At 41.9% G+C, this 22,725-nt stretch overlaps 1 protein-coding gene across 1 annotated transcript in view; it reads left to right on the forward strand.

Moving 5' to 3' along the window:
* Nucleotides 1-665: 665 nt before the first annotated feature.
* Nucleotides 666-22,725, forward strand: part of SPART (spartin) — a 35,429-nt gene continuing 13,369 nt past the window's right edge. The window contains exons 1-4 of the mRNA XM_056109899.1: nucleotides 666-792; nucleotides 12,433-13,244; nucleotides 17,606-17,803; nucleotides 20,117-20,281. Of these exons, the coding sequence (XP_055965874.1) occupies nucleotides 12,435-13,244; nucleotides 17,606-17,803; nucleotides 20,117-20,281 (1,173 nt within the window). The 5' untranslated portion in view covers nucleotides 666-792; nucleotides 12,433-12,434. The remainder of the gene's footprint in view (nucleotides 793-12,432; nucleotides 13,245-17,605; nucleotides 17,804-20,116; nucleotides 20,282-22,725) is intronic.

Here is a 22,725-nt window from a genome sequence, read left to right on the forward strand (position 1 = left end):
AGCAATAACAAGTCTCACAATGGAGACGTCACTGGTGCCTGCTCCAGCAAATCAAGGACCAGCAGCAGGGAGGGCAGGGCTACAGCGCTACTCACAAACACTAGCGGTGCCTAGGGGTCTGGAACGGTTTAAACCCCACTTCGCCAGAGGAGTCCTTGCAAGCGCGCGTACGCACGCCGCTCTCCCCGCCTCGGCCTTCCGGAGCCCCGCGCCGGCCACTCCGTCGCTTTGCTGACGGTACCCGGCCTTCCCAGGACAGCTGAGTCACACGGATTCCAGGGCAAGCTGAACTCGCCTTTGTCCTCCCGCTGGCCCCGCGCCCAGCGCTCCCTGCAGCTGTCCCGCGGGCTCCTCGGGTTCGTCCAGCTGCTGCTCCCAGCCCCAGGCGACGGGCCCGCGCCAGCGTGGCCGCAGGAGGCCCGAGCCGGACCCGGGCTGCGCCGGCGGCTCAGGGGCTCTCCCCCTCCTCCCCCTGGAATCTACCAGAGACGGGGCGGGGGGGGGAGCCCAAGCGGAGCGCCGCGGGGCGGAGCGCAGGAGGCCCCGCCGGAGCCGGGCGGCGCGTGCGCCGAGCGCGGGTGCGCGGGCCACGCCCCCGTGGGCGTCACGTGGGAGCCTCTCCGCGGCGGCCGCGGGGCTGGGGCCGCGAGACGTGGCGCGCGTGCGCAGCGCGGGGCGCTGGGGACTTCGGGATCGGGCGCCGCGAGCCGACGGAGCGGGCCGGGGGCGTCCGCGGGCGGAGCGGGAGCTCGCGGCAGGGGCCGCAGCGCGCCGGCGCCCTGGAGCACGCAGGTGGGGCGGCGGCGGCGGCGGGGGCGCGTCCCGGTGCGGGTCCTCCCGCGGCCCGGACCCCGCGCCGACTTACCTGGGCGGGAGGGTGGGAGGGGGCTCTTCTAAGGCCCGGGGTGAAGCTTGGTGGAACGGGTGCGAGTTCGACCGGGCGGAGTTGGCCAAGTGGGAGTGGGCGATCCCGGCGCTCTGACCAACCCTGGCGGCGGGGCTCGGGGGTCGCGGGCTTCGCCGGTGCCTCTTGGCCGGACGCCGCCCACCCCGTGTTTTCCGAGGAGCGGGACGTGGAGGGGTCCTCGCGCGAAAGTGCGTGGGGCTGGGGGAGGGGCGCGGTTTCAGCGCCCCTCGCACCTGTGCGGTGTCCCTCCCCTCCCACGCCCGTTAGCCTTGGGGCCCGAGCCGTGCCCGGCCCCCTCCCCCGTCCGCGGCGCAGTGCCCCACCCCGCCCCCGCCCCCGCCCCCGTTTTTGGGAACTGTTTTCCGCCGCTCTCCGCGGGAGCCTCCAGCTTTGCTCCGCCGCGTGGTCCTTGGGTGCGGCGTGCGGGATTGCAGTTGCCTCTCCGAGTGGGAACTGTACAATGCGTGATGTAGGAGAGCGAAGCTTTTCCTCTTTCCCATAGCAGTATTCCCCTGCAGCAAACCAGATCATCGACCACTGTGGCCCATGTTAAATATAGATATGTGTATATATATATTTTGATTGTCACTATTTGGTCGTCATTCGCGTGGTTGGGTGTCTCTCTGAAGGGAAGGGTTCCTTCGTCTTCTCTCACCCGGGACAGTCCCCGTGCAGTTCCTCTAACAGTCTAGAGTCCGAAGTCGTGGGAGTCTACGGGAGTGAGTCGCTAGGGCCATTCTATTTAGGGTTTTAAAATGTCTATTATATTTCACTTACCGGGAGGGCTACTGGAGGGAAATAGGATCAGAAGTAAACAAGGCCACGGTCAGAAAAGGGTTGAGAAACGCTGCTCTCGGGGAGATAAAAATGCTGTTTTATTAAAGACTGCTTGGGATGTTGCCCATTAGCTCGGTGGTGTGTGCTTTCAGGGCCTTAAGGGATTGTACCGAATAACCGAGGATTTGGGCCAGAAGTCTGCCTTTTATCTGCATTTGAGCATCTTTTAAATCACATGTCTCTGCGAGCACGGGCGTGCGTGTAAACACACGCAGAGTTATATTTGAAGTGCATTTTGTTTTAATTACATTTAAGAAGAAATGCTTTGTTGGTAACTGGAACCAAGCTTTATAGTGTAGGACTTTAAACTGGTGTAGGTTCTGTTTTTTTACCAGCTTCAAATGCACATCCTCAAGATTTTCCATTGCCAGCTTTAGAATCCCAGCACTCCATGGCCTCCTGAAAACCATGGGGTGTGGCCCTTGCAGTCCTGTGAACTACCAAGTGCAGGAAATGGCCCAGGCTTCCAGGCATGCAGAATGGGGTCTATATTTTTAAATTCAGTGTGCATGGAACCGTATCATTGACAATATTGTAAGCCACAGGCCCAAAATTTTTTAGAATTTTTTTCTAAATTCAGCTGCATAGTACTCCATTGTGTAGATGTACCAGGGTTTCTTTAACCAGTCATCTGTTCTCGGGCACCCAGGTTTTTTTCAGATTTTGGCTATTGTAAATACTGTTGCATTGAACATATAAGTGCAGATGTCATTTCTGTTACACTTTTTTGCATCTCTGGGATATATTCCCAGAATTATACCAAAGTTTCTGTAATCAATTGTCTGTTCGTACCAAAGTTTCTTTAACCAGTTGTCTGTTCTCAGGTTTTTCCCCAGATTCTAGCTATTGTAACCAGTGTAAACAGTGCTGCAATAAACATACATACAAGTGCAGATGTCATTTCTACTATACTTTTTTGTATCTCCAGGATATATTCCCAGAAATGGTATTGCTGGGTCAAATGGGAGCTCGATTTCTAGTTTTTTGAGAAACGTCCATATTGTTTTCCAAAACCAGTCGGCATTCTCACAAGGAGTGAAGGAGAGTCCCTTTCTCCCCACACCCACGCCAACACCTGTTTTTTTTGGTCTTTTGGATGTGTGCCAGTCTCAGTGGTGGGAGATGATATCTCATAGTTGTTTTGATCTGCATCTCCTTGATGATTAGCAATGAAGAGCATTTCTTCATGTTTTTTGGCCATTTGGGTTTCTTCTCTGAGAAAGTTTCTGTTCGTTTTATTACCCCAGTTTCTCATGAGATTGGATGTTTTCTTCTTGCAGAGTTCAACCAGTGCCTTATATATCCTTGATATTGACCATTTGTCCGAGCGGTGTTGGGTGAATATCCTTTCCCATCCTGTAGACTGTCTTTGTATTCTGGTTACTGTTTCTTTGGAGGTACAGAAACTTCTTAGCTTAAAGTAGTCCCATTTGTTTATCTGTTTCCACTTGTCTGATCAATGGTGTTTTGTCCTTGAAGATACCTTTAGCTTCAGTGTTATGGACGGTTTTGTGACCGGCCCAAATTTTTTTTTTAAATCCTTTGCACATTAATCATAAATCTTTAACAAATATTGTAAAATGAGCTTTGAAAGAAAGGTGAATTTAAGATCATATTCCTTCTATTGAGAGTTCCTTAATCAAGATTTAATCCAAATGCTTTTGTGCTTTGGAACCCTCCAAGTACCTTCATTTCTCCCTCGGTCTGTTAATTTGTAAGCATAGTAGGAGCCTTAGCTTTGGAGTCAGACATTTCATTTCTTTGAAAAATACTTGTTATTTTTTTTTTTATGTAGTACTGCTAATTATTCAGCCACTGATTAGCTGATTGAATTGGGCATGAACTCCACCTTTTTATTTTCATAATTTTATTTATTTTCTTATATTTATTTATTGAATCACTGTGGGAAAAGTTACAAAGCTTTCAGGTTTAAGTCTCGGCCTGCCTCTTTCTTCCATTTACTGGCCGTGTCCTTGGCAGCCTGTTCAGTATTTGTAAAGTGTTTTTGAAATCAGATAATAATCGTCAGAGGATATAGGGATTAAATGGAATTTAAAACAATGCCAAGCATCTCTCAGGAACTTAATAAACAGTAAATTATGGTGCTTCTAAGGATTTATAGATTACGTGCATTTTATGTTTACAAGTACGTCTGTAGGAAGTGGTTTAATAGTGCCGATTTGCTTGTGAACTTTCAAAGTAGTTTTTGTAGAATTGTGCCCCTTTAAGTTAATGTATAACACTGTCGCATAATCCAAGGTAGTTACACAGAATGCGTTTTTCACACTGTGTATATGCCAGCATTTGAATCTAAAGTTGGCATTCATCCTTACCTGTTTTCAAAGGAGTATAATACTACATTTTAAAATCACCAAGTTTTAAAGTATAGGAAAGATCTGGGGATGTGGTTCAGCAGTAAAGAAAGCTCTTGCCTTTGATGTTTGGAACCCTGGATTCTATCCCTTGCACCAAACCAAAAAGGTAGTATTTTTCACAGCTCCTCCTTTTTGAAACTCTGTATTGATTGTCTTCCTCTCACCTCCAGAGTATATTTATTTATGCTTAAAATATTTATTCTGCTTTTGTTAATATAATTTATGTTTGGAAGCTTTTATTCTGTTATACACATCATCAGAATATTGCTATAAATGCAAGGGTCAGAGAGAGAGTACAGCGGTAAAGCACTTGCCTTGCATGCAGCAAACCTGGGTCTAATCCTCAGCATTCCATGTGGTTCCCTGATCCCTGAGTGCAAAATCAGCCGCTGGATGCAACCAAAAAACAAGCAAACAAACCCCCAAAATATTGGTGCAAATGGAAACTTAAGATTAAATTTTTTTCTCTTATGAGTTTTTTTTCTCCCCCCCCCATTCAGTTTTCACCACTTGTAATAGTTGTGCAAACAACATAATACCTAATTGGTTTAATAAATAAAATAGTTTGGTTGTAATTAAATCCCTAATGAGATGAATTCTTGCAGTTGTGCCACCAAAATGAACTCAGTTGACCCAGGAGGTGGGGAATCTTTAATTCTAATGAGGTTTTATGGCCCTAAGTAAATACCAGAGCAGTTGTACTATGGGTAGGGTGTTCACCTTGCAAGGGGTAGGGATTGACCCAGGGTCTGTCCCTGGTACCCAGAGCCTAGCGTGAGCACTGAGCACTGCCAGGTGGACTCCAAAACAAAACAAACAAAAAAATAGATGCACTGTAGTAAGAATGGGTGGGTGAGTTATGACTTTATAAAGGGGCAAAATTGACAAGGGAGTTTGGGGAAGAGCAGGGAAGAAATAAACAATAGAACCAAACACCAGGAGGAGAACTACATTGCAGACAGGGTCTGTCATCAGTTGGAGGAGTTTTAGGGGGACTAAATTGAAGCTGGGGGATCTGGAAGCTTAAAAAAAAAAGGTTTATTATTGAAACTTGTTTTCTTGAGAAGTCTTCTTTGCCCCAGGGTCTGTAGTCCCCAGTTTAAAGTCGATTTAGACCACTGATTAATAATGAGGTTACAATTTACACTGCTTAGGGTACTTAGTGTTTGGAGACATTTGTAGTTATTGTGGGGCTGGAGTTGGAGTGTTGATACTGGCAGGTGTAGAGATCAGAAATGCCAGTAAGCATTAAACAGCCTTTCCAAATCTCCTGTTATGTATTTTAAGATGTCAAGCATACTAAGGTAAAGAAACCCTGATTTAGAGGATTTGTGTTGGAGTCTTTTTTTTATTTAATGCTGTAATCTAGGGGAGTGGGTCAGTAAAGATTTTTTTGTGTGGTGTGCCAGATTGTGTGTGTGTGCGCCTTTGTGGCCCTGTGTGATTTGCTATGTATCTTTCTTTTTTAAACTTACTCTCTTAACATGTAAGAAGCTTGGTTCTGGGCGCATAACTCAAGTGGTAGAACTTGAGTTATGTGAGGCCCCTGGTTTCAGGCACCCCTGGTCCCCCAGGCCTTTCTGAAGATAGTGCTGCTAGTGCCCAAGCATTACCGGGAATGGCTCCTGCATTAGAAAAGATCGTAAACATTCGGCCCACGGGTGGAGCTCAGTGGTACCATGCTTGACGTCTGTGAAGCGCTGTGTGATTGTGTGATTTGAGCCCAGCCTGTGCCCCTGCCGAACTAAAAAAATCTACCTTCCTGTCTTTCAAAATGAGATGTTGTCAGTTAACACCTTCAGGTGTCAGTTATTTTCCCTCTGAAAAGTAGTAATAGCATTAGTAATTCCTTAATGCTGTTATACCTTGTTGTAGACGCAAGGGCCAGGAGGATTAGTACATGATTGGAAGGCTACTCGGGTGCTGGGGTCAAGAGGACCGCTGGGATAGAGAAGCCACCACTGTGACAGTGACGCTTGGAAGTGGATTGCTCTGGATGGGAGCTGCATGCTGAAAGTGGGTAAAGGACCAAATGTGTTTTCTTGTATCTCTGTTGCAAAGCATAATGCCCAAAAGGGAGGGGGAGAGAGGGGGCGCATGAAAGTGAGAGGGTGAGCGTGGGAGAGCAGAGCAAGCACCTGCCCTAGAGGCATTTCGGGGTGGGGAGGGGGTTGTTGCGAGGGTGATACTCGGGACATTGACTGTGGGAAATGTGCACTGGTGGAGGGATGGGTGTTGGCCCATTATATGACTGAAACCCAATCATGAACAGCTTTGTAACTGTGTATCTCATGGCGATTCAATAAAGTAAATAAATTTCAAAAATAAATTGAAAATGGGGGCTGGAGCAATAGCACAGCGGGTAGGGCGTTTGCCTTGCACGTGGCCGACCCGGGTTCGAGTCCCAGCATCCCTTATGGTCCCCCAAGCACCACCAGGAGTAATTCCTGAGTGCAGAGCCAGGAGGAACCCCTGAGCGTTGCTGGGTATGGCCCAAAAAGCAAAAAAAAAAAAAAAATTTTTTTTGAAAAAACGTTTCTAAGTAAGTATACATGAGATAAACGTGTATATAGCACACTTTCAGCTCTGCAAATGATAGTGTCTTATAATAGTCCTATAGGTAATGAAATGAAACAAGTACGTGCTAAATCAGTGTTGTTCAAGATCTTATTCAAGTCGGTGACAAGTTTAATGTTTTCACAAAAGCCTCTCTAATGACTACTTTTTTTTCCTCTCACCATGAAACACACAGTTAGAGTTGTTCTTGATTGGGCTTCAGTCATACAGTGTTACAATGCCCTTACCTTCCCAAGGGTACATGTCCCACCACCAGAGTCCCCAGTTTTCTTCTCCCCCCATCCCTCCCCAGCCTTCCTCTATGCCAGCCATCTCCGCCTCCCCCTCTCTTCTTAGACATTATGCTTTGCAATTTGGGTACTGAGAGGTTGCATCACTTGACCGCCTTTCAGCACACAAGTCTCGTCCAGAGTGATCATCTCCAGCTGTCGTTGTCTTAGCTGTCCTTTCTCGGTCGTAACTGCCCTTCCCAGTTGGTAAGCTTTCAGCCATGGACAGTCCTTCTGGCCCTTTCTGCTGTCTAGTGACTTCTTGTTTTCCGAACTCGGAACCTTCCTGTGTCCGGGGAAGGCGGAGAACAGAATTCCTGTGTTGTTTTTTCTGAGAGAAATGGATGAGGGCTGTGGAATGCTTAGGTATTTTAATGACACAACAATATAGGATTCCAGAGAAAGATTTTCACTGTTGATAGAATTGCAGATAGGATGAGTAAGGTAGGTCTGTATTTGATCATTTGCAAATAGTTTTTTTTTAAATGGAGTATTAAATATATTCTCATGAAACTTGGCTATATGGTAAAGCTGACCAATGGTTGGTCTACCTTTTAGGTTAGAAATTATTAAATTAACCAGTTGTAAATTTTATTGCAATAACTTAATCACTTAATCACTTAACTTCCCGTTAGTCGTCGATTTGCTCGAGCAGGCGCCAGTAACGTCTCCATTTGTCCCTGTCGTGTGCTAGTGTAGCCCAATGGCATCTCTTCGCTCCGGGAACATGGAGGGCCTCAAACCGATCGTTCATGATCTTGACAAAGAAGTCTGACCATCTGGTAGGTGGGCGGCCACGCGGTCTCTTGACATCCCGTGGAATCCAATCAGTAACAGCTCTAGTCCAACGGTCGTCTTTAAATCTCATTACGTGACCAGCCCATCTGATTTTCGACACCTTGGCAAATAAGACAGCGTCCCTGATCCTTGATCCTCGACGGATGTCAGAACTCCGGATTCGTTTTCTCATTTGAGTGAAACGTGATATTCCAAGCATAGCTCTTTCTATTCTTCTTTGGGAGACCTGAATAGCGTTCTCATCCTGTTTGCGTAGGGCCCAGGTCTCTGAGGCATATGTTAATGCAGGAAGAACAGTGGAATCAAAGAGATGTGCCCGGAGCCGGAGGTTCTTCGTCCTCTTAGCTATTTCTTCGACCTTCTTGAAGGCATTCCAAGCCGCTCTCTTCCTCCTGCGCAGCTCGGGTGCCAGGTCATTTCTCATGTTGACCTCTCGACCTAGGTACACATAGCTGTTGCATTCGGAGATGGTCGTTCCATTGAGAGCGAATGAGGCGTCAGGAACAAGGCTGTTTCTCATAAACATTGTCTTCGTAAGATTCAGCTGTAGTCCTACCTTTCCACACTCACGGTCAAAGTCGGCCAGCATTTGTGCCGCTTGGCTGATGTTTGGTGTTATTAAAACAATGTCATCAGCAAAGCGGAGGTGGTGTAGTTGCCGACCATCTATCTTCACTCCCATTCCTTCCCATTCCAGTCGTCGCATGATGTTCTCGAGGGTGGCACTGAAGAGTTTTGGTGAAATGGTATCACCCTGCCGCACCCCTCTCTTGACATCAACGATCACTTCTTTGTAGAATGGTGAGATCCTGGTAGTGAATCCGCAATACAGCTCACGGAGGATCCTGATGTATTGGGCTTGAATGCCCTGATTGGCTAGGGCTTCAATGACCGCTTCCGTCTCAACAGAATCAAAGGCCTTCTTTAAATCAATGAACGTTAAGCAGAGCGGCATCTTGAACTCCCGAGAAACCTCAATGAGCTTGGTTATCGTGTGGATATGGTCGATGGTGCTGAATCCTTTGCGGAACCCTGCTTGCTCACATGGTTGTCCTTCATCTAGTGTTCTAGTTGTTCACTCGAGTCATCCTGAATAGGATTGCAATAACAAGGGGGAAAAAATCTTTAAAACTGAAGTTGTGTTAAGTATTGGTCAACACATGTGTGTGTTGAGTATTTAATGTAGAGCTAGTTGGACTTGGTATATGTTGCAAGAATAAATTACTCGGTTTTGAGACAATCCCCTTTAAGGTAAATAAAATATCTCAATTTTCATATTGAATACATGTTGAAATAATATAACTGAAATTAATTTCACCTGTTTTTAATGTGATTATAAGAAAAATTTAAACTATATGTGGATCGTACTTTGTTATTGCTGCTCCATTTATTATTTTAACTAGTATTTTTTCCATCATGCACCTAGTATTAAGATGCGAATTTTTATAAGGTTGAAGTGAAAATTGAGGTCCCAGAAACTCCAAATTTACTCCTTTCAAGGTTTTTAATTTGTAAGTAGCCTTATATTAAGTCCCTTTTCTACCCCTTTTTGCATTTTCGAAGGACTATTGAACTTCATCTTTCCTCCTAATGTGGAGTTTCTCTGATAATGCTGTAAATGGAGCGGATCTCTAACAACTCCCCTCCCCCAATTCCCCTCACCTCCTCACCCCCCCCCCCATACACACACTATCTTGACCTAGGTTCCAGCTTTCTTGTATGTGTTGCTTTGTGAGTTAACCCAGAAACAAAGCACTATTAACTCTTTTTTTGCTTTTTGGGTCACACCTAGCAATGCACAGGGCTTACTCCTGGCTCATGCACTCAGGAATTACTCCTGGTGGTGCTTGGAGGACGTTATGGGATGCTGGGAATGGAACCCGGGTTGGCTGCACGCAAGGCAAACGCCCTACCCGCTTTGCTATTGCTCCAGCCCCAGTACTATTAACTCTTAATTCTCTACCTTTTAGACTTGTGAGTTATTATGTCACATTTATTAAAGGATAACAGAATGTACATATATTGTACTAACATGAAACTTACAACTTTATTTTTTTATGTAGGTAGGCCCATTAAGAGCGATGGCGTAGGGCATTTGCCTTGCATGCAGCTGACCCGGTTTCAGTTCCTCCGTCCCTCTCCTAGAGCCCAGCAAGCTACCGAGAATATTTCGCCTGCAAGGCAGAGCCTGGCAAGCTCCCCGTGGCGTGTTCGATGTGCCAGAAACAGTAACAGGTCTCACAGTGGAGACATTACTGGTGCCCACTCGAGCAAATCGATGAACAACGGGAAGAGATTGTTAGTTACAGGCCCATTAATTATGAGTCAGACTTTTTTTTTATGAGTCAGATCTTAAGAGAAATTTCCATATGCCATGAGGTCTCCATCTGTCCCTCCTAAGTCTATGTCCCAAGTGGTAAGCACTATTTTATCACCATCAAGTCTTATCAGTTCTTCATCCTTGCTTACATAGAACTATACAGTGCAGCCTCAAAGTCTTTTCTGACTTTTGCTTATCTTTTTGATGCTGATACTGCGGTTTGTGTTAAATCATATCCAAGTGTGAATGATATTTGCCGATATCAACTTTTAAAGAATTGGTGAGATTCATTAGTTACAGAATCATTCTTCTTTATTAAATTTGTGTGTGTGTGTGATTTACAATACTGTTACTGGTGACTTCCCATGTACATACTTCCAATGCACCCTACCTGTCATGAACATCTGTGTCTGATGGCCTTTCAGTGTGTCCACCTCCCTCTCCCAAGGACCCTGACACTCTTTGCACTCTTCCACCAACTCAGTTGGTAAATCACTACTTTTGTATTGCCTTAAAGGCCCTTTATTGCTGCCTCACTGTGTGTCTTAAGGTCCCACATATGAGATTATTTTGTATTCCTTTCTCTCTGACTTCACTCAGCATGATACCCTCTAGTTCCATCCGCATTATCGCAAATCGCATGGTTTTGTTCTTAGAGCTGCAGGGTCCTGTTGTGTATATATACTTATCCCATTCATCCATAGTTGGGCATTTGAGTTGTTCCCATGTCTTAGCTGTTGTACTAAGTACAGTGATGAATATGGGTGTGCATATCACTGTATCACTGTCATCCTGCTGTTCATTGATTTCCTCGAGCAGGCACCAGTAACGTCTCCTTCGTCCAAGCCCTGGGATTTTAGAAAGTGCTACGTTCGAGGCTCTTTCAGGGTCAGGAGAATCATATCCAAGTGTGAATGATAACCGGTAACTCATCATTGTTACTGGTTTTTGGCATATTGAATACGCCATGGGGAGTTTGCCAGACGCTGCTGTGTGGCCAGGATACTTTTGGTAGCCTGCCAGGTCCTCCAGAGGAAGAACTAGATAATAAGATGTCGTGCCTTTCCGTGCTTCCTAGAGCTGGGTTTTATAGTCTCTGGGTGTGCATATATTCTTTCAAATTAATGGTTTTGTTTTGAAGATAAATGCCAAGAAGTGGTACCACCAGTTCATGTAGGAGATCTATTCCTATGTTTTGGAGCAATCTCTGTATTCCTTTCTATTAAGGCTGAACTGGTCAACATTTGCACCAACACCGGATGAGGGTTCCTTTCTCACATGACTCCACAGACATTGGCTATTTCCAGACTTTTGGATGTGTGGGCCATTCTCTCTGGCATGTGATATTTCATTGTTATTTGGATTTGCATTTCCCTAATCATAAATGATGGTGAGCACTTTTTCATATACCCAGTGGCTATACGGAACATTTTTTAAAAAATACTGTATAGTACTGTGATATGTATATACACTCTGTCCCTTATCCTGCGGGTGGATATTTAAGTTTTGGGTTTTTTGCTTTTTGAATCAACTGCTATAAACTCTCTTCATCGTGTTATGGTGTGTCTGTTCATTCATATCCTCAAGTGGAATTGCTGAGTCATAGAGCATGTGAATGTTTAGATTTAGTAGAAATTGTCAGTTTTTTTTTTTAAGTGACTACCATTTTTACTTCTGTCAGCAGAGTAAGATAGTTCGAGTATCTGGCTTTTCTGATGCTCATCAGTCTTTTCAGTTTGAGCTACCCATTGGTATATAATTGCATTATTCTAGATTTTAGTTTTTTTTAATGAAACTTTTTAGTTTCATTTTTCTTTAATTTTATTTAATCTTGTTAACCATTTTAATGGTACTTGTGCACAGAATGGCACTCACCGCGTGCGAGTAATCTTTATATGTGAGTCAGCTTTAAAGTTTTATTCTTTTTCACACTTGTGTTCTCTGTAATGTGTGCTTCAGGTTTTGGGGGTTTTTTTCTTTCTAAACTGGAGATGATCTGGATGAATATAAATACAATGAATTTTAGGTTGAGACTCTGGTTATCTTCAAACACAAGTACATAAGAATTTTTTTTTTAATGGGACAAGAAAATTATTCAGTAGATCTATTCTGATTTATTCTTTCCTATTTTCAGTTAAAAAGAAATTTGAACCAAGAGCATTATGTATCCATTCAATAACTATATATTGAGTACTTTGCCTCTATTAGATGTATTTTAGTAGGCTTTAGAGAATAATGAACAAACTGACAAAAGTTTGCCCTCTTAAAATATATTCAGGTAGGAGAAATTCATAATAAGTAAGCAATTAACTCAATGAGATAATAAGTGTAATATTTCCTGTTTTGCAGAAATGGAGCAAGAGCCACAAAATGAGGAGCCTGCTGAAATTAAAACCATCAAGGAAGCATACAAGAAGGCCTTCGTATTTGTTAATAAAGGACTGAATACAGATGAATTAGGCCAGAAGGAAGAAGCAAAAAACTACTACAAGCAAGGAATAGGACACCTGCTCAGAGGAATCAGTGTTTCCTCGGCAGAGCCCGAACACACAGGCCCTGAGTGGGAGTCTGCTAGACAGATGCAGCAGAAAATGAAAGAAACACTCCAGAACGTACGTGCCAGGTTGGAAATTCTAGAGAAGGGTCTTGCCACTTCTCTGCGGAACGATCTTCAGGAGGTGCCCAAGTTATATCCAGAGTTTCCACCGAAAGACGTACCAGAAAAGTCGCCAGATCCGGAGTCCTTTACTTCATCTTCACAACACACAGGGGTAAATGGAGGCACTTCAAATCCAGGGCCAGTTCTTGCACCCAGTTCCCTGCCCTTGCCGTCTCAGAATCAAGGTCATCCAGCAGAGGCACCTCCTGCCTATACTCCGCAGGCTGCCGAGGGTCACTACACAGTATCCTATGGAACGGAGTCTGGGGAAGTTTCTTCAGTTGGAGAAGACTTTTATAGGAATCATTCTCAGCCCCCACCTCTCGAGTCCCTGGGGCTAGATGCAGATGAGTTGATTTTGATACCAAATGGAGTACAGATATTTTTTGTAAATCCTGCAGGAGAAGTTAGTGCACCGTCATATCCTGGATACCTTCGAATTGTCAGGTTCTTGGATAATTCTCTTGATACGGTTCTGAATCGTCCTCCTGGATTTCTTCAGGTAAGTTAAAGAAAAATACAACTTGAAATCTATATCGAATTGATTTTTGTTTCTTTATGATGTGTATGATTTAAATATAGAATTATCATAAATTTGAGTTTCTTATAAAATATATCCCATGATATTGATGGTCCTTGAAAATCTGCCTTTGATAACCTTTCTTTCTTTTTTTTTTTTTTTCTGCTTTTTGGGTCACACCCGGCGATGCACAGGGGTTACTCCTGGCTCTGTACACAGGAATTACTCCTGGCAGTGCTCAGGGGCCATATGGGATGCTGGGAATCGAACCTGGGTCGGTCCCGTGCAAGGCAAATGCCCTACCCGCTGTGCTATCTCTCCAGCCCCTCTTTTTCTTTTTTTAAGATAAAATCTTGTCAGACCACACTACTGGCATAAGCATCACTGAGAGTTAAACTACCACTGACTGGACCCCCGAGTTTCTAGCTTGCTGGAAGTAGGCCCCTATTCAAAACAGACAAACAAAAAATATATGTATACATATAAGTGATAGCACAGCAGGCAGGGCGTTTGCCTTGCAAGAGGCTGACACAGGCTGATCCCAGTTCAATTCCTCCGCCCCTCTCTGAGAGCCCGCCAAGCTACTGAGAGTATGGCGCCCGCACAGCAGAGCCTGGCAAGCTACCCGTGATGTATTCAATATGCCAAAAACAGTAACAACAACTCTCACAATAGAGACGTTACTGGTGCTCACTTGAGCCAATCGATGAACAGTGGGAGGACAGTGCTACAGTGCTACGTACGTGTGTGTGTGTGTGTGTGTGTGTGTGTGTAAAAAAAAATATATATATATATATATATAGGATCTTTGTATTACTAAGTTTGAGATGATAGGACCTAAGGGTATGGAGTATTCTTAATTTTTAAATCATTTTTCTAAAAACTCCTAACACCTTTAATTTCAGAAGGTATTTTTGTAACTCACAAAACATGTCCCAAGTGTGTGAGTTACAATATGTAACAGCTCTGTGGATGTATAATTGTAATTGTCCCTGAAAAACTGACCTGGATGCTCCCAGTGCCTAGTTGTCACAACTAATGGCCGCCTGTTTTTAAAATACTAGACTGTCAGGGGCCAGAGCAACAGTGTAGCAGGTTGGGTGCTTGCCTTGTGTTTGCGCAACTGACCCACATTATATCCCCAGCACCACGCAGGGTTGCCCGAAGCCCACCACGAGTTGAGTGCAGAGCCATAAACCCCGAGAACCACCTGGTGTGCCTCCCAAAAACAAAACGAAAATGTCCCCACTTACGGAATGTTTTTATTCCAAAGTGCAAAGATAACTGAATACTGAGATTCGGTGCCATTTCCATTTCCATTTATTTTAAAGTAGGATATTGGGCTACATCCCTCAATGCTCAGGAACTATTCCCGGTTCTACTTTCTGATGTGATTCCTGAGAGTGCTCAGGGCACCTTTTGTGGTGTGGGGGATCAAACTTGAGCCTGCAGCATGCAAGACAAGTGCCTTATTTTCTGTCCTCTGCTAGAAATTAGAATTTGTTTTGCAGTGGTTATTGGTGGTGGCTTTGGTGTTTGGGCCACACCTGGCAGCGCAGCTCCTGGCTCCATGCTCAGGGTTAGTCCTGGCAGTGCAAGATAGTGAACGAGGATCCACTACTTGCAATGCAAGTGCCTTAACACCCAGACTATAATCTCTTTGGCCCATAATTTCTTATGTTATTAAAATGACTATTGGTCTTCTTAGGAAATTAGAGTAAGATCGCATGGTATTAAGTAGACAGGGAGCTTCCAAGAACTATTTTTTTTTGCAGTAATTTAAGGGTGGGGGAGGGCCCTCTCTCTGTTGATTCTGAGCTAATTGGGTCTACTACAGTTCAGCACAAGGGCCTGAGGCTGTGCAGTGCTGCTTGGGCTTCAGCCCTGCTTGGAGACATCCAGAAGGGTTCAGGGAACCATGTGGTACCAGTAATTGATCCAGCATCGGTCACTTGCAAGGCATATGCTTTCATCCCTATACTCTCTCTTTTACTTTATTATAAATGTTAAAGAATATTACTTTAAATTGCATCAATCTGTAACGGCTTATACAGTCCTCGGATGACTTTACGTGGTAAATGAACTCTCCAGTGTGTAAGAACGGGTCTGCAAAGTTTGTTTGCGGCATTTTGTATTCTGTTTTTGTTTTGGGGCCACACCCAGCAGTGCTCAGGGTTTAGTCCTGGTTTTGCACTCAGGAATCACTCCTGACAGGCTCTGGGAATGGAATCTGTGGGATGCTGGGGAAGGCTAGCACCCACACTGTCCAATTGTCACTCTCGTCCTGGGTCTACAGAGTTTTGTTGGCGAACATTTGAGATGCACCAGCTCTGTCTGTCGAGGTGTTGGTCATTTTGACGATGTAATTAATTGTATTGAATTCATGGCATTGTGTAAGAGGCCTTTCTTAGGGGCTGGAGAGATACAGCAGGCAAGGTGCTGCATTGTATGGGACTGATAAGGTTCAGTTCCTGTACACCAGACACCCGACCCCGCCACCCTCAGCCTGACAGGAGTCATCCCTCTGCAGAGCCAGGAAGTAAGCCCTGTTCACACAGGTGTGACCTCAAAGCAAAATAAACAAATTAAAAAAATACGAAAAAAGAAACCTTCCATAAACTGGTTATCAAAGCATAATCTTTAAGATTTTTTTCAAAAATCTATACCCGATTTAATGTTTTTATTTGAATGTTTTGTGAATTTCATCCTAAATAATTTACAAATGAAATTGAGAGAAAGACGTTTCATTCTTTAATATTTTTAGTATTAAACATAAATTTTAATACCAAACATTTTAGTTTAGTACTACAGAGTCTATAGTAAAGGAGCCTGTGCTGCAAATGGCCCTTTGAGTGGCCCTTGAGCACAAAACCAGGAGTCAGCCCTGGGTGTGATCAAAAAAAAAATAGCAACAAGTAATAACATAACTACCAGTTTAAATAATTTGTATAGCTGTTTCATAGACCACAGTTACAACTCATGCTTTGTAAGTTTTTAATGAAAGATGGAGATGAAATTGGCCATTCAAGTTTTTTTTTATATGGGGAAGATAGGTATCCTGCGAGAGGGACTCTATGAAATTCTGATCTCTCGAAGTATGTATCTCAGTGGAAAGAATGTAGTTGAATATTGATTTATACTTGGAGCCTTTCATGTTAACTCTCTATGATAGTGTAAGTCCTAATGTACTATTGTTCATTCCCCAGATTTGTTTCAGGACAGCTTTGTCATTTTTATTTAACTTCATATGTCCGTAAACATAATATTCAATTTTAACTCTGTCATTTCAGTTCTCTCAGATTTAATACAAAAAATTATTCAGTGTTCTAAGTAATGTGTTTGTGATAAAAAAAAAAAAATTGTTGGACTTTGGGGCCAGGGAAATAGTCTGCCTACCTCAGTTTTATCTTCAGCACCGCTTAGTCCCTTGAGTACCACAAGGGGTCACTCCTCAGCACCATGATGTGGCCTCTCCCCTCACCCCTTCCACCCCAAATTATTGCATTTCTCTGCCACAAGACGACTTGTGCCAAAATCCTCCCTCCACTCTTTAGTTACACTGACTCAGTGCAATGTCTTGTTTGTTTGGGTGTACACCCTGCGATACTTGGGGTTACTTTTGGCTCTGTACTCAGGAACCACACTTTGTCAGTGCTGGGGGACCATATGGGAGGGCAGGGATCGAGCCCCGTGCAAATCAAGTGCCCTACATGCGGTTCTCTCTCTCCAGCGCCAGTACGACTTCTATTGTATTTTTCTTGTATACAAAATAATAATTAACTAAATAGCCTCATGGGAATGTTGTGAGGAGCATATCAATAAATACACGTAGAGTACTTAAAAATTATCTCCACAAAATGATGTCCAACTTGAATAATCGAATGTTATTTATTATGGCCGTTATATATTTGCTAGACTCATTATTGTACATATATAAAGCCTGGCTTTAAGATTTTATTAGTGGACGAGGGAAGGGGGAGTTGTAATAGTAGACTAACTCTTTTGTTTGGGGGGCCATACATCCTGGTAGTGTGCAGAACTTACCCTTGACTCTGAGCTCCTGAATCACTCCTGGCATTGATCAGGGGACGGACCATATGTGGTGCCAAGGATCAAACCCGGGTTGGCTGCATGCAGGACAAGTGCCCTACTCACTGTACTCTGGCCCCTAATGGTTTTTTAGAATGGCTTTTGTGGTTTGTAAGATCAGACTTGCAAGTGGCTCATATATCATGGGATATTTGTTAAAGCTGGTTGTTCTATGTATAAAATGAGTTCTGTCAAGACGTGAAGCTTGTGTGGAGACCTTCATTTTTCTAAAAGAAACAAACTTACCCTTTCAGGTTTGTGACTGGCTGTACCCCCTCGTTCCTGATAGATCTCCAGTTCTTAAATGTACTGTAGGCGCCTACATGTTTCCTGACACAATGTTACAAGCAGCGGGCTGTTTTGTGGGGGTTGTATTGTCTTCTGAATTACCTGAAGATGAACGAGAACTCTTCGAGGATCTTTTACGACAAATGTCTGACCTTCGACTCCAGGTAATTTGTGTGATTATGAATGAAAATGGCTTGACATAAGCTCTTAAATTCTAAACTGTAATGTAATCAAAATTAGGAGACATTAAATGATTAAAAACGAATAAGTTGTACGTTTACAAATACAGATTGTGAGGTAACTAAATACTCAGATTGTGGGGTTTGGAATCAGATTGCTTAAATTTTTATTCAAGCTCTTGAAGTTTTGATCATCTCTATTTTAATTTTCTTATAAACGGGGACAGTACATCTGCTTTATTCCATTGTGATGAAAATGTTGTATCGCTAATAGCTTAGTTCTTTGTCAGTTGGTGAAGTGAACTCCCAAGGACTAAATGGTGAGGTCAGGATAGTTTTAGCATTATCAGATGTTACGCTAGGCATTTTAAGTTATGGATATGATTGGCATTTTGTGGAAAGAACTGATTTTTGTATGCAGGAAGTATCTTCATTATCCGGGTACATGGAAGACAAGTAAAAACACCATAGTGTAATTTTTATTTTTTGTTTTTGGACCACAGGTTTACTCCTGACTCTGCACTCTAATCCACTCTTGATGGGACTTAAGGGGACCATATTGGGTGCCGCGTATCAAACCATGGTTAGCTGTGTGCAAGACAAGCACCCTCCCCACTGATCATTCTGGCCTCAAGAGTGTGATTTTAACATACATTGGTTATGCTGTGAACTTTTTTGGGGTGAGGTCGGACTTTTTGGGTCACACCCAGTGATGCACTGAGATGGCTTTGCAATCAGGATCTACTCCTGGCAGTGCTCAGGGGACCATATGGGACCCCCAGGTCAGCCGTGTGCAAGGCAAATGCCCTACCTGCTGTACTGTGCTCTGACCCCTGCTGTGAACTTTCATAGCCCGTTTCCTCCATCCACGTACATAAATGTTCTAGAGAGTTGGAATTGAGCTTTACAAAGATGCCTCTTTAGGTGTTCTTGCTCATCCTGATGTGTGCCAAGAGGGGAAGATAACTTCGATTGTGAATATTGAGAGTTTTCTGCATTTGAAGGAGATTGATAGCACGATTATCTTTTATCTCCTTCACGTAGCAAATATTTGCCATCTATTATTGCACTTCAGGCACTATATTAAATGGTGGGGTGGAAAGTGAGACACGAGACTGGAGATTATGTGTAACTGTTATCCTCAGAATTGTCACTATATATTCTTAAAGTTTGTATAGCACAGAAACAGTATTGTAGATGATAAAAAAAGTACATTCAGAATGCAGGAAGAGGAGGCCAGTATTTAACATAATACTTTTCTTTGACTTAAGTTTTGAGAGATTTGTTTCTGTTTTCTCAGGAAATAATATGGATTTTCATTTTATTCCTTTGTAAAAAAGCTCATGATGGATCAGGTTACCTGCCATGTTGTGGGTCAGAGAGATAGCGCAACATTAGTTGTATAAACACTGTTTATGGGAATGATCTGATGATTAATAGATACTTAGGCACAGTTGATGCTAAAACTTAACAGTAACCATATACACAAACTCCATGCAGAAATAAATCTAGACTCAGTGTGCTCATGAAAAAGAGGTTAAAAAGGCAGAAACATAGTCCAGTGGATATGGATTCCAAGGTAGCTTTGTAGCTTACTAGATAAAGTGATGTTTTAAGTATTCCAGACATATTCTGTAGTTGTCTTTTTCTTCGTTCTTCACATCATCAGACCTGGATCACTGGGATTTAGGAAAGAAAGACTGAATGAAGAGAAAAAATAAATTAGAATTTTAGGTTGTGCATTCTTTGCTCTGTTTTTATTTTTATTAAATATTTTCTTTGCTTTTAGTCATAGAACTCTGTAAAGTCACAGGCTATAATTTTTCCTTGTCTTTGCTCTTATTCATTCAGTAAAATATACTAGCACATTAACTTTAATATTAAGTACAGAACAACCTAAAAACAAAATTTACTCTTCCAGTAGTGTTCAGTAGTAAAACTGGACATGTTTCTCTTAAACACATTTAGTCTTGTGTGTCTTAAAACTCATTTAGTTAAATTCAGATATATAGGTATTTGACCTAGCAAACTCTTATACCAATAATTGCCTTGAATTTATCTTTTAGACTTTGTTGTTTGAAATTAGTGCTAGGCCATGTGCTCTGAACCAATGAACTTGAAGGTTTGTGGTTTGATGAAAAAAATGAAAGTATAGGGGAAAGTCAAGCAGAAATAGTTTTATAGACTGTCAGGCATATTTGAGCATGGATATTATTAAAATATGATATGCCATAGCTTGGATAAAAATGATATGAGGAAATGTGGTTTTGAGTTAAGCTAAGTCCTGTACTGCCCTAGACCAACTGGAATTGGGCAGAAGGAGAAAATGAATTCCAAATACCTGGAAGATCAACACGTTCCACTAACCAAGTGAAGGAACCCAGTGACACTGATGTGAGACAGTTGGGTCCTGCGTCAGATCAAAGCAATAAGGATGCACGTAAAGGGAAACGTGGAAAAAAGGTAAGTAAAGTAAAAGGGCAATAAGTCATTCTGTTCTAAAGATCAGTTTCACCAGTTTAAGTTATTTATAAGATCTTGCACTTATTTACTAAAACAAAGTAACTTTCAGAGTCACACAGTATTCATTGGTAAACATTAGCTTTAATATTTCTCTTTCTAAATATTTGTTACATAAATCTATTTAAAGGATACTATTTGAAGAGTTCAATTTTTTTTTGGTGTGCATTTTATATTCTACACCAAGACCTTGGGGTTATATATGCTACTATCTCTTACTACACTGTTTTAAAAAATTCAGTTTCTTATTTCTTCATTGGTCCAAAGAAAAGAGTTCGTAAAATTATTTTTAGTAACTTTTGTAATTTTCTTGGATTTTGATTAGATAAGTTGTAAATGGTAAATTTGGATTAGAACTGGTAAATATGTGTGAGTGCTACTATATCTACATAGAAAGTTAAAATTTCTTATCTGAATGAATTTATTGTTCAATGGGTAGGATAAAATTTTTCTGGTGTGATCATGAGATGAAGGTAAATAGATTGTATGCCCTCCTAAAAACCTATCTTGACAATTAAGTGTGTATGAGTGGGAAATTGTTAAGGACACTTTTTTAAAAAGGCATTTTGGCTAAAATAAATCCAAAGGATAAAGAGAGTGGAGGGGGATTCTAAGCAGAAGTAGTAGTACTATAAGCAAATATAATACTGTGTGGTAATAGCAAATGCTTGAAGAAAGAAAATACCATTGTATATCAAATCACACAATTTGGCTTTGGTTATTGTTGTATCCTATGTGGTGAGTGCTCACTTTTCTTTGGAATTTATAAATATCATGTGAATATTCATATTTACTTATATAAGTGTTACTGTGGTTTATATTGAACCTCTTAGATTAGTTTTATAAGGATGTTGTTAGTATAAAATAGTTCCAAAAATGTATTTTTTAAGTGCAAGATAAGATAAACCAAATTCAAAAATTCTATAAAAACTGAATTTTTTACAATTATTATTGTTTTTATTGTGTGAGTCTATCAGAGCTTCTTGAATAAATTTTTGTGATTTTTTTTATAGTAGGTGTTAAGATTCTAAATCATAGTTATGCACAGTGCTTCAATGAATAATTTTATAGGTAATTTATGAGGTAAATTCTTAGAAGTTAGATTACTAAATTAAATGATAAATGTGTTTATCACTTGATAGTATTCTGTATTATCCTCTCCAAGGGTTTTACTATTCAGCTGTCTCAGCAGTATGTGAAGAGAGTTTCCTCAGGGCCTGGTAAGCAGAATGATGGTTAGCCCTTCTGTAATTTGGCAGTATGTGATATATATTCGATAGTATATTAGATATCTTAACTTGCACTGTCAGTAGAACAATGTTGAGCATGTACTTAAGGGTTCCTTGGATTTTGTTTTCGGTGTATCACTTTAATTTTTATTACTAAATGTCTAGCCCTACTTCTTAATTTCTCAGAACTGTATATTAGTATCATTAGCCATCATTGTCCAAGATATGATTGCAAATGTTTTGGTTTGTCTTATGAGTGACTTTCACTCCATGTAGAAGTTTTGTTTTATGGTCTGCTAGAAACTTTGGTTTTCTCAGTTTTTATTCTTTCAAATATTAAGATGATAGTCTGCTTTAAATATTAAGTTTAGCTTTTAAGATTTTGAGTGTTGAGCCTGTTTTTCATATTTAATTTTCAAAGCACAGTTATTTCTATGTTCCAAATTGTCATTCCATTGAAAAGGTAAATTGTTTGTGTTTATATTTTTTACTTAATTTCTATGAAAATCAGTTTATTTAGATAAAGCCTTTCAGTTGAATCATTTAATGGAAATCTTTTAACCTTTCTGATATATATATTTTTTACTTTTGAATTTTATTTGATTTTTATAGTTGGGCTGGAGCGATAGCATAGCAGGTAGCGTGTTTGCCTTGCATGGGTTTGATTCCTCTGTCCCTCTTGGAAAGCCCGGCAAGCTACCGAGAGTATCCCGACTGCACAGCAGAGACTGACAAGCTCCCTGTAGCGTATTCCATATGCCAAAAACAGTAACAACTAGTCTCACAACGGAGACGTTACTGGTGCCCGCTCGAGCAAATCGATGAACACTGGGAAGACAGTACTACAGTGCTTTTATAAAGTTGTTCACAATAATTAATTACATTTAATTTTTGAACACCAATCCCACCATCATATTTCAAATGTTTTCATCCCAAACCCTGTCCCCAAAGCAAAACCGAAGTAGTTTATTTTGTATTGCTTCTTATGAATAATCTGCTAAAAATGATTCAAGAAAAGTTTTCTTAGGAAAGTGTGTGAAGATTTTTGTATTTCACCCAAGAATCATTAAGCATTAAGACCTTCAGTAAGAGATTGCTAACATGTTGTTAAAAGTTGAGCCTTGGGTGTTACATTTATCTGTGTGTATGTATATATGT

Source organism: Sorex fumeus, unplaced genomic scaffold (genome assembly GCF_029834395.1).
Source record: "Sorex fumeus unplaced genomic scaffold, SorFum_2.1 ptg000008l, whole genome shotgun sequence".
NCBI classification, from domain to species: Eukaryota; Metazoa; Chordata; class Mammalia; order Eulipotyphla; family Soricidae; genus Sorex; species Sorex fumeus.